At 47.3% G+C, this 14,935-nt stretch overlaps 1 protein-coding gene across 1 annotated transcript in view; it reads right to left on the bottom strand.

Moving 5' to 3' along the window:
* The window catches only part of limd2 (LIM domain containing 2), a 45,841-nt gene extending 31,147 nt beyond the window's left edge, over window positions 1-14,694 (bottom strand). Inside the window, exon 1 of the mRNA XM_052038931.1 lies at window positions 14,483-14,694. Within this exon, the coding sequence (XP_051894891.1) occupies window positions 14,483-14,485 (3 nt within the window). The 5' untranslated portion in view covers window positions 14,486-14,694. The remainder of the gene's footprint in view (window positions 1-14,482) is intronic.
* Window positions 14,695-14,935: the final 241 nt, after the last annotated feature.

The raw sequence follows: 14,935 nt of genomic DNA, 5'->3' as shown, positions 1-14,935 counted from the left end.
ATGGGCAAACTAGGAAGCCTGGCTATTTTTCTCTCCCACTTCAACAAGGTGACACTGATGACTGGGGGGGGGGGGAAATATTCCATCCAGATCTAATGACCCTCCATTCTGGAATTCCTGATGCACATTCCCAGAGCAGAGAGTTGACATATGTGAAATATATCCTTGTGTGCCAGCACAAAAATAGAGACATGGAATTTTGCTGAGAAGTCTGAACTCCCACAGAATTCTCCATGTTTATTTATAGTCAAGTAGTTTACTTATGTGTCAAGTTTGTTATAGCACGTCCTTTTAGAGAAAAAGAATATCATTTAAATTAAATATTGAATCAATTAAGAACAGCGACACAGTTGAGAACTGCAAGCACTTCCTAAATAGGTAATAAAAGACTTGCAATACATTTCCACCAGACCATTTACCTACTTCCTCTTCTGTTCAACAGTGTTTTTCATTTTGTATCATCTTCTTGTAATTTATCAAAGTCAAACCAGTTTCCTGTTTACCATCACACAAAATTGTGGTATGTTTCCAAAGCACTGTGACTTGTTGTGTAGTGGTATCTGAATCGCTTATGTGACCAACAGTATGCTCAAGTTGGTTACCAAGAGCCCCAACTGCGTTCTCACACAGTGCATTTATGAAAGCCTTTTTTATGATTACCCATCGGTCCTGAAGGTGCAAACTTTTGCCGGGAGGGAATTAAGAGGTAGCCCCAATCTCAATACCATTCAATAGCTGGAACTTAACCTTTCCAACAAGAATTGCTTGGATTCCCTCAAAATTAAAATAAAGTCATGTCAATCTGCCTTATCCTGGGCAGCGTTTGGTTTGTGCCAAGTTCTGATCTAATGTTCTATGTTCTGATGAAGGGTCCTTGACACGAAACCTTAACTCTGTTTCTCTCTCCATTGATGCTACCTGAACTGCTGAGTGTTTCCAACATGTTCTGTTTTGACTAGACTTGAGTGATTTGACATGGACACGGGCGTCTCAGACCCTGTTACAGGAATGCTCAAAGAAAGCGTCAAGGCATCAGCCTTCGACAGCAGGGACACCCAGACGACTCAGACCGCAACAACTCATGGCCTGCCTCATAGAGGGAAGCCCACTTGAAAGGGGTTTCAGATATTCTATGATGGACGAGACTCAAGAACGCGTGCACTGTTGAACAGGCCCTTAATGCCTTGCCCAAACCTGAGATCTCAGAGCAAGAGAGGGGGGCTGGTCTGCACTGTCAAGATCAATGAGTGGTTGGAGGGAGGATCACAGGGTTGAGGGGTGGCATCAGGCAGGAGCTCAGAGGTGGGAGTCAGGGAGATGACCGGGTGGAGGTTGAGCAGTTGGTCAGGGAAGTCTGAGAGAGGTTGGGGCAGGCAACAGCAGGTGGGGTGCCATGAGGTAGAGGTGATGATTGAGCTGATAATTAAGAGGTGAGCTGGAGCTCAGAGTTCCTGCCGACTATTAATCACCCATTTACCCAAATCCCATGTTTATTCTCCCCCCCATTCTATCCCTTAACCACATACCGGGGCAATTTACAGTTGGCAATTAACCTACCAACCTGTAACCAAAGCATAACCTCCCTACCTTTGTATTTAAATCCTTCACAACAAACAGTAACATTCTGTTAGCTTCCTTAATTACCTTCTGTGATTCATGCACCCAGATCACTTTAGATCTCAGAGGTCTGCGATCCCTCAACATTTAGATAATGTGCATCTATTTTAAAAACTTTTCCTTCCAAATTGGACGATTTAACATTTCTCCGCATTATATTCCCTTTGCCAGATCTCTGCCGATTCACCTTGCTACAAAGGGACATGGATAAGTAAGTGGGCAAAGTTCTCTGTACAGATTGTAAACCATTGAGGCCCATGTGGCACACCACTTGTTACTTGGGAATACTGGAGAGTTGCAGCCTCATGAGTTTTGATGATATCGCAGAATATGGACAATGAACACTGTTCGCTCCTTGACATCACTGTGCAAGCCCAGTGGCCTTTGTAAGCAGTGTGTCACACATTTCACAGAGGTGCCACAAACAGCTTCAGCCTTCTGCCTCAGACCTGCAAATAACCCTCTAATCACAAAAATGTTCCAGCCCCAATATTCTCAGAGTTAAAAGAGATGACAGAACAGATAAAGAACTAGGATAGTCTGTAATCACAACCGATCCTGGAGTGACTGGTTGCAGTTAGTGGACTGCACCACATTATATGAGTGGCTGGAGAACAGCCAATGGGTTTGGACTTCAGTCAAGGTGGTGGCAAGTCCCTATCTGTGATTTTTGTGGTTTCTAACAGCAGATTTAAACAAGCTGGGACTGCAGGTTGCAATCAAGGTGTTATTGAGATCACTGGCTGGACTGGTGCATCATTGGCTTTCATATGGAGCAGGTGATGCTGGCTTTGTTACTTGGGACCGGCGAGGTGGGGGTTTGTTATTTTGAGCGGATGAGGTTTGTGGTCGTGATTTGAAGTGTGTTAGTCCTTAACCCTCTGTAACGTCTCACGAGCATGTTAGCTGCATACTTGGGTATGCAAAGCAATGTGCTTCTGCTTTGTGCGGCAGGGTTTTGCATCAGTGGGCAGGCACTACTGTCACTGATGTACTGACCTGAACGTGGTGGTACTGGCACCTTGGTGTTTGGTTTGCATTTTACCAGCTGACTGTATTGCAATAATTGTGGATTAATTTTCCAAAGTCCTATTGCTGTTTAAGTTGAGGTCACAGGTGTGTGTGTGTGTGTGTGTGTGTGTGTGTGTGTGTGTGTGTGTGTGTGTGTGTGTGTGTGTGTGTGTGTGTGTGTGTGTGTTATTTATCAGAGATAAATGTTTCCCAAATGAATTTGAATAAGATATTTGAAACATTCCACATCCTTTAATGATATTAGAGAGGGTAGAGGGTTCACTATATTAGAGACTGGTGGGTAGAAATGTCACCATTTGTCTTCAGTTCTGGGCTCTTATGTAACCCACTCACTGCAAGGTTCTCCCCGTCACAATATTCAGACATCTCCATGGATCTTTTCAGAGCTTTCTTCTTAGTTAACTACATACACCCATGAGGTCCTGGTCATTCACCAACTTTCAAAGCTGAATTTCCTGAAGTTTATCAACTGTTTCTCATTCTAGATAACACAAGAAGTTGTCCTCTTGAAGCTTAACGTTTCCCCTGTGTGCAGGTAACAAGGCCGGAAAAGTTTGTACCCAAGGCCCCACTTGGTCTCACACTTGTCTCCACTGATCTGATGAAAGAGCTCAATGCCATCTTCAATTTATTAAATGCTACTTTGCAAAAAACTTCACCTCCAGCAGGTCCAACCTTATTTTGTTAAGCATGAATTTGAGACATTTGGAACATTCAACATCTTTCAATGAGTTTCCCTTGCATTGCCTGATGTTTTTGAATGTAGCCCTGTATCTACTCAATCCCAGTTTCCAGTCATTTATCTACTTTCAATGTATAATAGATATACTGAAAATTCAGTGAACGTGAGATTAGGGGTCATAAAAATATAATAAGGAATCCAGGTCAAGGATCTTTATCCAGAGAGTGGTGAGAATTTGGAACCTGCCAGCTGTGTTGAGTAGCTCAGATACAGTTAAATAGAGGCTACTTAAGTGTCGACTGCTTCACTTGGTAATGCTGTACCTCCTGAGTCACAGGCTGTGAGGTCAAGTTCTATGGGAGAAAAATGATAGAGAGAGGAACGGAAGGATTTGCTGTGGGCTGGGTGGGGGAGAGAAGAGGAATCAAGTCAACCAGTTGACACTTTGTTGTGGTCAATGCAATATGTAAGAATCGTGAGAGGTTCTGCAATGGAATGCAAAAGGGTTAATTCTGTTTCGTTGTGCAGGATGCAGCCGACTTCGAAGTCTCGGCTTGAGAAGGATGTTTGGCACATTTCCACAATTTTCACAGACTTTGGGTGAAGCTTTTGGGGGTTGACTGCACAGAAGCACTTCTGTCAGTTTCCTGTCAGTGTCAATTAACTGATCTCAGCTGGTGGTAGCAGTAGTACTGCTCTCCGGCGCCTTTGGGATGGAGAGGGAAAGTGTGTGCATGTTCTTAGTGTTTCCACACTGTCTGTATAGTGCGTTCAAACACAGGACATGAGCTGAGTACTTCACAGGGTCCGTGGCGTTCAAAACTTCACATCGGGCCACATAAGGCAATACTTGGACCGGTGAGAAGGTAACGGTTAACAGGCAGTTGGATATTGCGACAGGGGAAATGCAGGTTTTGGTGCACAGACAACTATTGGGGTCTTTCCTTCTTTGGGCAGAGAGAGGAGGCGAGGTTCATGGTGGGAGTCGCAGGGTGAAGTGCCGATGCAGCTGAAGGCATGGCTGCCAGTGGTGAAAGGCTGAAAAAAAATCAGGGGAAGAGTAAGATCCCAGAACCGGTGGAGGGTGGTAGGTCACAGGAAGTGAATGAACATGGCTGTGGTGTCCTCATAGTGAGAATGGTAGGCTGGACTTCATAAGTTAATGCATCACAGGGTTGTCCATTCAGTGCACGTTCACTACTTTAGGGGCTGGTAGGTAGAAATGTCATCATTTGTCTTCAGTTCTGGCTCTTACGTAACCCACTCACTGCAGGGTTCCCGTCACAATATCCAACTGCCTCCATGGATCACTTCAGAGCTTTCATCTTAGTTACCAACATACTCCCATAAGGTCCTGGTCATTCACCAATTTTCAAGGCTGAATTGCCCGAAGTTTAAGAACTATTTCTCATTCTTGATGACACAAGAGGTTGTCCTCTTGAAGCTTCCACTGAACGTTTCCCTGTGTGCAGGTAACAGAGCCAGAAAGTTGTACCCAAGGCCCAACTTGGTTTCATACTGTCTCCACTGATCTGATGAAAGAGCTCAATTTGGCCTTTGATTTATTAAATGTTACTTTGCAAAAGTCTCACCTCCAGCAGGTCCAACCTTAGTTTGTTAAGCGTTTGCCCCAATTGTTCTAGTAATGTGCAAGACTCACGTGCACTGGACTTTGCCCTCTTGAGTTTGGACAGCCCAGGCCAGTTGAGTTCAAAACTGGTGGTAATCCACATCTTGATGAGAGCCCCAATGGGTCAACCTGGCTACACTACTATACAGGGTTAAAGTAACCGGAGTCTAAATCGACATTTGTCTCTATAAAAAGACACATAATGACTATCTTTAGTGCACAGACTTCCATGGTCCACTGATATTAATGGTCAGCGTTAACTGAATGTCAACCCAAAGTCCGTGGAAATTGTGGAAATGTGCCAAAGCATCCATCTCAAGCTGAGACTCTGAAGACGGCTGCATCCTGCACAACAAAACAGAATCAACCCCTTGCTTTCCACTGCAGAACCTCTCCCGATTTTTACATATTGCATTGACCACAACAAACAGTATCAACTGGTTGACTTGATTCCTCTTCTCTCCCCCACCCAGCCCACAGCAAATCCTTCCGTTCCTCTCTCTGTTGTTTTTCTCCATAGAACTTGACCTCACAACCTGTGACTCAGGAAGGTAACAGCATTATCAAGTGAAGCAGTCGACACTTAAGTAGCCTCTATTTAACTGTATCTGAGCTACTGAACACAGCTGGCAGGTTCCAAGTTCTCACCACTCTCTGGATAAAGATCCTAGTCCTGGATTCCTTATTATCTTATATATTATGACCCCTAGGTTGGTCTCCCCAACAGGTATAACACATTCTCCATTGTCAACACTCTCCCTCCCTACATCCTCTGAGCTCACACACGCTCATTGCCTTGAGGATCTGTTTCTCAGGTTTTCTCCTCAGTTCACCTTACCCTTCATGACCTTTAGCTAATCCAGGATCCTTTCACACAATCCCCTCTCAGTGCCCAGCCCCACTGCATGTACTGTGACAGAGGCATCAACTGGTTTTCAGACCTCTCTGTGGTCCCACTTCATCCACACTGGCCCACATTCAACCTGAGCCCTGAGCCTCTTGGACTCTGGGCCTTGGCTGGTTCCTTGTCCTCTTCACCCCCTCGTCCCGCAAATCAAACCCACAATGCAACAGTGCAGGAAGAAACTCAGTCCTGTTTATGCCAATATTTATTTCCCACCATTTGTTCTGTTTTGTATTTTGTGAGGCTGGAGGTTTCAAAAGAACTAATTTCAGAGGTTGTTGCCTCAATGGAGGTTTGGTCAGGGACAGAATCCTAAGTCACACTGCCAGGATCAGTTTGAATCAGGAGCCAAAGCTTGGACTTCATTCTTCCCAACAGGAACAAGACTCCCAACCAGGTGTCAGGGCTAAGACAGCAGCATATTGATGGCAATACAAAATTAACCTTTGGACCTGATCCCTAAGATTCCAGGTCAGCACCTAAACAACTCAGAGACAAAACACTGCTGCTGTAATCCCTCCTGCCTTGATTTAAACTGAGCACACTCATTGCTTCTGTTTAAGCTATAGTTCCCAGAAAGCTTGTGTTCACAGAGAGGATAGGGTCAGTATCCATAGCAGTCAGGCCACACTCCGCCTCACACAGACAGCTGATCACAGTACATAGCTCGGCACACGAGGAGGTTAGCAAATAAGCAAATTTAGCGTGAAATTCCCCTGACCGCAAGTTACAAAGAAGGGACCATTTTACCCAGTCGGCGTTAGTTCTTTTTGTCTTTGGTATCAACCGTAGCTCAGATGCTCCTGACTCTAATGCAAAAGGTTCAAGCCCCACTCCAGCCACCTGAACACTGATATCTAGACTGATGCTTCAGTGAAGTACTGAGGGGCTGTTGCACAGTGAAACTCACTGCCTGTCAGGTGGACCTAAAATAATTCTTTGTGCTTGTTTTTGAGGAACACGGCCTCACTCAGGTACCACAGAAACAGATTGTTGGCCATTTTCACAGTCGTGGGGGCTTGTGCGCGCAAATTGGCTTCCCTTAAAACACTGACCAGAAACTGCTCCATTGGCTGCAGAGTGCTTTGCAAAGATCCAATATGGCCAGCATGGTAGTGTAGCAGTTAGCGTAACACTATTACAGTGCCAGTGACCCGGGTTCAATTCCCGCCGCTGTCTGTAAGGAGTTTGTACGTTCTCCCCGTGTCTGCGTGGGTTTCCTCTGGGTGCTCTGGTTCCCTCCCACATTCCGAAGATGTACGGGTTAGGAAGTTGTGGGCATGCTATGTTGGCACCGGAAGCGTGGCGACACTTGCGGGCTGCCCCCAGCACACTCTCAGCAATGCAACAAGACACATTTCACTGTGTGTTTCGATGTACATGTGACCAATAAATAAATATCTTATCTATATCTTAAATGCCACACTGGGTCTTTTCTAAAGCAGCCATTAACCTTTCAGAGCAGTGCCCTATTCCAGATGCGATAGGTTGCCTGAAGGAATGCTGTGGGTCAGTTATCTCAAGCAGTTGGTGTCTCAGACACACACACCAAAGTCAGCTTCAATCCTGACCCATGTGGAACCTGAGTTCTGGCAGTGTGGGTTCCAGACCTGCGGACCACTTCCCCAAGGTGCAGCTCAGGTGGAGAAGCTAGTCACTGTCTGTGGAGGGTGAATCCATCCCCATCGACCAGTAACGGATGCACAGCGGAACACCCCACACTGGCTGTACTGTGCAGGCAGCCACAGGCCTATCAAGAGGTTCCGAGCAGACTGGGAGGATCGTTCCCAGAGCATGGGTTCTGGACACCAGGGCTGTGGGATGGCAGGTAGGCCTGGGAGGGATCTCTGTCAGACCACAGGCCTCAGACAGCGCAGCTGGGGAGGGAGAAATCTCTCAGCCTGCCACGGGTAGTACTGAACCTTTCCTGAATCTTAGCTCAAGCACCACTGGGCAGGCAGCTCACAACTGGTCACGCTTATGTACCCTTGCAATGAGGTGCAAATCACACAGTGAAAGGCTGGTGTAAGGAAGGCAGTTGCAGATAGAAAAGGCCATCGGCCCACTTGAGTTATCCCGCCACAGACACCCACACTTGCAGTTCGACATTTTAATCCTCTGCTCTTCTACCCATGGAGTCACGAGAGAGAGTCAGGCAGGAGGGTGAGGATTATTTAACTAATGGGCATCAGAGCCTTGCTTCTCTTCAGAGCAAAGTAAAAAAAATGTTTCTCAGCCAGTGAAGTTGTTCATGGTGTTCTCCATGTAGGAAACGGGTCAAATATTTTGCCCACAAAAGACGCTACAGACACCCATTGGTTCAATAATCCTCATCCTCCTGCCTGACTCTCTTTCGTGACTCCATGGGTAGAAGAGCAGAGGATTAAAATGTCGAACTGCAAGTGTGGGTGTCTGTGGCAGGTTAACTCAAGTGGGCCGATGGCCTTTTCTATCTGCAACTGCCTTCCTTACACAAAAGATCCTTACACCAGCAACAAGGGGGCTCAGCCCAGAGATGGAACTAGCTTCTCCTGGGAACACCAATCCCATCTAGTTTTAATACATCTGGAGAGTCTGCAAGAGACGGTGCAGAGGATAAGGATCTGGTCTAACCTCCTATCATTAAAGATGTTGGTTTCCTTTTACTTAATGAATTTGATCAGTCCCCACTGCTGTAGGGGTTATCGTTTCAGAGTACAATTGTGCTGACGCTGCCTGAGGTTTTGGTGGATGTTTGCCATTTGTGTTCCTTGGCTCGTATTCCTGGGCACATTGGAATAATATTAGCTACAGCCTTGAGGTAAAGAAATACACACGTCAGTACAGTTTGGTTCAGAACGAAATGTGATATGCCACAATTAATTATTACTGTCAGGGGATTGTGATATACAGACAATAGGAATTTCATGCATTTCTTAAACGTTTAAGAGACAACTAAAATTGGAAAGAGACAACAGCAAGGTTCAACTTTATTTGGGCAAAAAATAGGACTGTTTATATTTTCTGCAGAAAGACAGGATGATGGAGTAACTCTGCTGAGGACTGGCATGAATTTGATAAGCCGAGTGGCCTCCTTCTGTCACATAATGAGTAAGTAAAGATATTGTGTGTATTTGCACTTGGTCTCATGCAAAGGAAAGAGCTGCATAACAGAATCAGACCTCATGATTCAGACTGCCATCAGACTGTTCTCTCAGGACTAATAAGGATATGACTGGGCTGCCTGTCCTCGGGCAAAATCCCTCAGCTTTCTCCCACAATCAAAAACTTGCATTATCCTTTATTCATATATTAATTGTTGTTGAGGGAGTTGAGAGAGAAATATTGGCCACAGACATGGAGAGAATAGCCTTGCTCTTCTTCAAGTAATTCCATTGGGCCTTTTAAATTCACCTGAAGGTAGACAGAGCCTCACTTTAACAATCTCATCTGAAACACAACATTCTCTCAGTGCTGGCACAAGAGACTGCAGATGCTGCAATCTGGAGCAACAAACAATCTGCTGGAGGAGCTCAGCAGGTCGAGCAGCATCTGTCGCTGTTCTGGATCGAAACCCTGCATCAGGACTGAGAGTGGAGGGGAGATGGCCAGTATAAAGAGGAGAGGGAGAGTGGGGCTCCCCCTCTCTCAGTGCTGCTCTGAACTGACAGTCTGCACTCTGTGCTCAGATCCTTGGACTGGGACACCCAGACCCACCTTCAGATTCAGAGCTGAGGGCACCAGTCACTGAGCATGACCAGCATACTGTTGATAAGCAGGATCTGACAAGGATGTAAATGTTCTCTCTGTTGCCTTATAGCGAGGTAAACCCTCCAGGGGAATTGATCAGATGACTTGTCCCAGGCCTGAAGCCTCCGTAATCAGGACCATGCATCAGTTGTGACACGACATCCTCTCAAATCATGAGAATCATGAGCTTGGCATGTCCGTTGTACCTTGGGAGAGGGTTTCCACAACAAGAATGACGTGCAAAAGCTGGGCACAAAGCTTGATTAGACTTTGTACAGTGTAGAAACAGATGATTCAGCTCTAAATGATCCAAGGTGGTGTTTATGGTCCAAGTGATCAACATACCCAATGTCTTTCCTCAACACATTTAGTCAGCTTTCCCTAAATACTTCTTGCTATTTACCTCATCTAATTCATGTTTCAGCAAGTTCCACTAAGGAAAAGCCAAATGATATTTCTGAACTATGGATGGTCAGAAGAGATGAGATGCATCAATAAGTAATAACTGGTCCTCACTCCTAAAGTCATCGGTGGCCCCCCCAAAAAAAGAGATCAACTCTGGTAATGGAATCAAAACCCAATCCAAACCCAATCAACACCCAACTGGAACCTGACCCAAGTCAAAGTGGTTACAGTATTTTCCATATCCAACCTAACCTGACCTGGAGACATTTGCAGAAAAACAGAAAAAAGACTTGCAATGCAGAAGATCCCTATGGTATCACCATACTAACCTAGATAAAGCAGAGCTCTGGGATTGGCATGGCACAGCATAGCCAGACCTAAACCCAAACATTTCCTCAGGATGTAAACCCAACCCCAACCCAACACATAGAGTCACATTCCACTGGGCTTGGGTTGCACAGCCAGGCTCTGTCCATAACCAGAGGGAATGGGCTTTCATGGGGAATGTCTGCTGGTAAGGAAACAATCAATGGGACAACGCGAGTTATTTTGGCGACATGTTTTAGGCACCTCTGGGTTTGTGATTCTTATACTGGAGAAACGGAGGCTACAGGAGCAGTCTTCTCTGGACTGCCACATAAACGGCTCGTGTAATGGGGAGTGGGTTCCCTTGCACCATTTCTCCAAGGCACTGCTTATTTATCCCGAGCATGCAGGGCACTGCTGCAAGACCCAAATGTGTAGATGGTAGGGTATGGATCCTTCAAAACTGCCACCGTCTGCTGTGTGTGCTGGATGTGGGCTCCATGCCTTTCCCAGCTGGTCACATACACAGGGCAGTCAGACAGCATGAGAGACCAGGCTGGTTGGCATCAACTTCCCCAGAAGAGGATCTTGCACGATCTTCCTACATAAATCCTGGACCCCTGGCTGGTCTCCCTTGGACACAGAGTCAATGAGAGGCAGTTGCTCAGGGATCTAGAATCCTGGGCGGCCCCTAAAATGGTCACCACAGACAAGGTGCAATGAGATTGGTGGTGCCATAGTATGTAGACTTCAATAATTATTCAACAGTATTACATGTAATACATAGCAAAGACCAAACTGAAACCCAGGGTAGAGAACGCCTCTGTCCTACAAAGCCATCAGTTACTGGATTAGTCAGCAGAGTATCGATTCTCATTTCTCACACTTTCATACCATCCAGAAGGAGGCCTTTCAACCCATCAAGATTATGCTGGCTGTCTGAGCACATCATGAGTCCCATTCCTTCATGTATCTCCCCAAGCAGCCTAATCTCTCACAATCCCATCAACTCCCTGCAATTCTCCTGTCACCCACCTACACTAGAAGCAACTTGCAGGAGTCTGAACACTGAACACTAACAGGGTGCTGCCTCATTAATACATACTCAGTGAATTGGGAGCACACTGACTGAGATGAAGGTGATACTTATCCAAATTATTCTGCCCATCCTCCTGATGTACCATGTGCCTCTCCACAGTAATACATCCTGATATTCCACTATACACACCACACTCCCCTCTGTAGTATGACATCAATTCCCCATAGCAGTAGAATCTCCAGCATATCACACTCAAATCTGCAGTCCAATCAATCACTTACAACTCTTTGTTTTATAGTTTCCAATATAACCAATACTGAGGAAGGTTGCCTCGCTAATGGACAAAACGTAGTAAATACAGTGCAAAAGCTCATATGCTTTCGGCATAGTTCAATTACATTTAAGGAGAGTTTTGCACACTGCAAAAGACGGACCATTTCAAAAGAGATTAATTTGAGGACCAAGAAACAGTTATGATGAAAGGCTTTGTTCTTATGAAAGGGCATCAATCCGAAACATTAAAACTGTTTCTCTCTGCACAGATGCTGCCTGACCTGCTGAGTATTTGCTCCTCCTACACCTGGCTCATCATCCCTCACCCCTCCTCAGTTGACCCATCATCTACCAGCCCCTGTCTTACTCTGCCCCCTTTCTTCTTTATTCCGGCTATCTCCCCTCTCCACCCTCAATCCTGCTGCAGGGTTTTGACCAGAAACTCCAACAATTCCTCACCCCCTCCCACAGATGCTGCTCGACTCGCTGAGCTCCTCCAGCAGATTGTTTGTTGCTCCAGATTCCAGCGTCTGCAGTCTCTTGTGTCTCCATTTTATCAAGAGACGTTGTGTTAGCCATAACTCAACGTTGCACTCTCAGCCTGGAGTCAAAAGTTGCAGTTACTCCAGATAATTGAACACAAAAATCTATGTGCAGTACTGCAGAAAAAAGACATTATCCCAAGGCCTTGTCTGTTCTTTTAAGGTGTAAAAGATCCTAATGCACTCTATTGAAGAAGAACGTCACCAGCACCAGCTTCATCAATGGTCTTCATTCCATTACAGGGTCAGAAAAAGTTTGCACAATGTCCAACTCCATTCACAACTCCTCAGCAAACGAAGCAGCCTACATCTGCATGCAACAGGACCTAGACAATGTTCAGGCATGGGCTGATAGGTGGCAAGTAACATTTGTGCCACAAACAGTTTCAGACAATGACCATCTCCAACAAGAGAGAGTCTAAGCACCTAACGACATTCAATGCCAAGTATCCCTCGATCAACATCCTGGAGGTCACCACTCACCAGAAACTCAAGTGAACCAGCCACACCTTCCACCATCGACAAGGAACAAGTCAGGAGTGTGACGAAATATTCTCTACGTGCCCAGATGACTCTCAAGAAATCAACACCATTCAGGTCAAAGCAACCTGCTTGATTGCTGGTCTATCCTCTGCCCTAAACATTCATCCCCTCCACCCCTAGTGCACCATAGCTGAATATGTACTATCTGCAAAATGCACTGTGTTTACTCACCAAAATTTCTTTAACAGCACCTTCTGAAACAGCACCCTCTGCCGCCTTAAGGACAAGGGCATCAGACACACAGCAACACCACCATGCAGGTTCTCCTCCAAGATCACTATCCTGACTTGGAAATGTATCACAGTCCCTCATCATTACTGTATCTAAATCCTGGAACTCACTATCCAGCAGCACTGCGTAAGTAACTTCACCATAACGACTGCATCAGATCAAGGCAGCTTACCACTACCTTCTCAGGGCAACTGTGAATGGGTCATACATACTGGTCTTGCCAGTAATGCCCACGGCCCTTAAATGAATAGAAAAACATATGTGGTCCTTTTCACATGAGGTTTGTGTGAACTCATGATATACAAATTGGCTGCCCCATCTCCTACATTACAGAAATTTGGATATAAATTACTTTGGGACACATGAGTAGTGCGATCATGTGAACAAATTGCAAACACACACACACACAAACATGCATGAACACATATGGGGCATGTGTTAGAACAATGTATAAAAAGTGACGGTGCACAAACAGTATGGTTTGTGATTAAACAAACCATACACAATCACACGCACACCCATAATATCACACTCTACCCACTTGTATACAGTACACAGACACTTGGAATGCATGCACATACACGTTACGCTGCTTCACACATACACCAGCACACCAACACTCCTCACAGAGACAGATTACAACGCCACACATCAGACTGCTTGCATGCAAAAACCCTGTCAAACTGTGTGGTGGAGGTGAGGCGTTGGGAGCCTCTTGAGTCCTACACTCAGGTTACACCCATAGAGTGGGGTCAATGTGTGTGTGTGTGTGTGTGTGTGTGGTGGGGGGTGGGGTGTCACATTACCGATCACAGTGGCAACGGTCAGATGGGCTGAGAACATCACTCCCTGTGAGGATCTGTGATCGGCTTCACATCTGACTGCTCCCTCACATCCCCTACAGAAGGACCCCAGCACCGGGGATGTGGCTGGTCCCAGAGTCCTGGGCAGAACACACACAAAGGAGCACCGGCTGACCGTGTCCCTGACATCGAGTCCCTCCTACCTCACGCCAGAACGGTTCCAGTGATTCTGGGCACCCTTTCCGTGTTGGGACCCCCCCCCCCCCCCCCCCTCTCCACCCCACACACAGACACACTGTCTCCCCAGGGCTCGGTCCACGCTCTCACCATCCCCGGGCCACCTCAGACAGATCGCCTGGGGGTGCCGGCGGCAGGGGTAGGGGGTGTGCGGCCACAGCTGACGGCGGGGGTCCCGGAAGACGGGCGGCCGGGGCGGGCTATTGTTCAGCAGAGTCCCGCCGCAGCGGGAGGATCCCGGGCTCCGGCTCCGCTCCTCGGCACCGGCTGCCACGGTGAGAAGCGCAGCGAGCGGCGGCAGACCGAGAGCCCGGGGGCGGGGAGCTGGGCGAGCGGGGCTGGGCTGAACAATGGACGGCTGTGTGTGCCCGGGCACCGGGCGGGCTCTCTCCCGGGCACCCCCGTCTGCTCCGGCCCGTTGCATTGAGCTGGATGCAGATGCAGCCCGCGGGCCGGACCCTGCTCCCCCCTGCACCGGGCGCCCTGGCCCTCCCGCCGCATGCACTCACCATGTGTGTGTCCTCCGGGTGCAGATGGCCGTGGGCTTGGGCTCTGAGCCGAGTTCCTCCGACCGTCAGTGTGAAGCTCCCCGTGTGTCAGCCCCCGGCAGAAAGCAGCGGCTGTCAGCAGGACGCGGCCGCTGATTGGTTCTAACCATCCAATTCCTTTCAGACGCTGCCTGCTCTCGGCTTTCTCGCCATCGCCCCTGAGGAAAAAGAACCAGTTCCCTTCCTTACACGCCGGCTCCGGATGTGCTCCGTCCCTTAAAGCAGCTCTCCCCTCCCCGGGCGCTGCCCACCCTCACCCCGCTGATCCAGAGGTAATTGTACCTTGTGACTGGAGTCCGGGTTGTCCCGGGGTCTCCAGGGACTCTCCTGCCGGGGTGAAACGCAATCTTGTACTTTCTTGGCACAGAATGAGACCATTTGGCCCATCCATGCCATCAGTCCCTGTCTCTGCCT

The sequence above is a fragment of the Pristis pectinata genome, chromosome 25 (assembly GCF_009764475.1).
Source record: "Pristis pectinata isolate sPriPec2 chromosome 25, sPriPec2.1.pri, whole genome shotgun sequence".
NCBI classification, from domain to species: domain Eukaryota; kingdom Metazoa; phylum Chordata; class Chondrichthyes; order Rhinopristiformes; family Pristidae; genus Pristis; species Pristis pectinata.
Note: the sequence above shows the minus strand (reverse complement) of the source record. Positions and strands in the feature narration are given on the sequence as shown.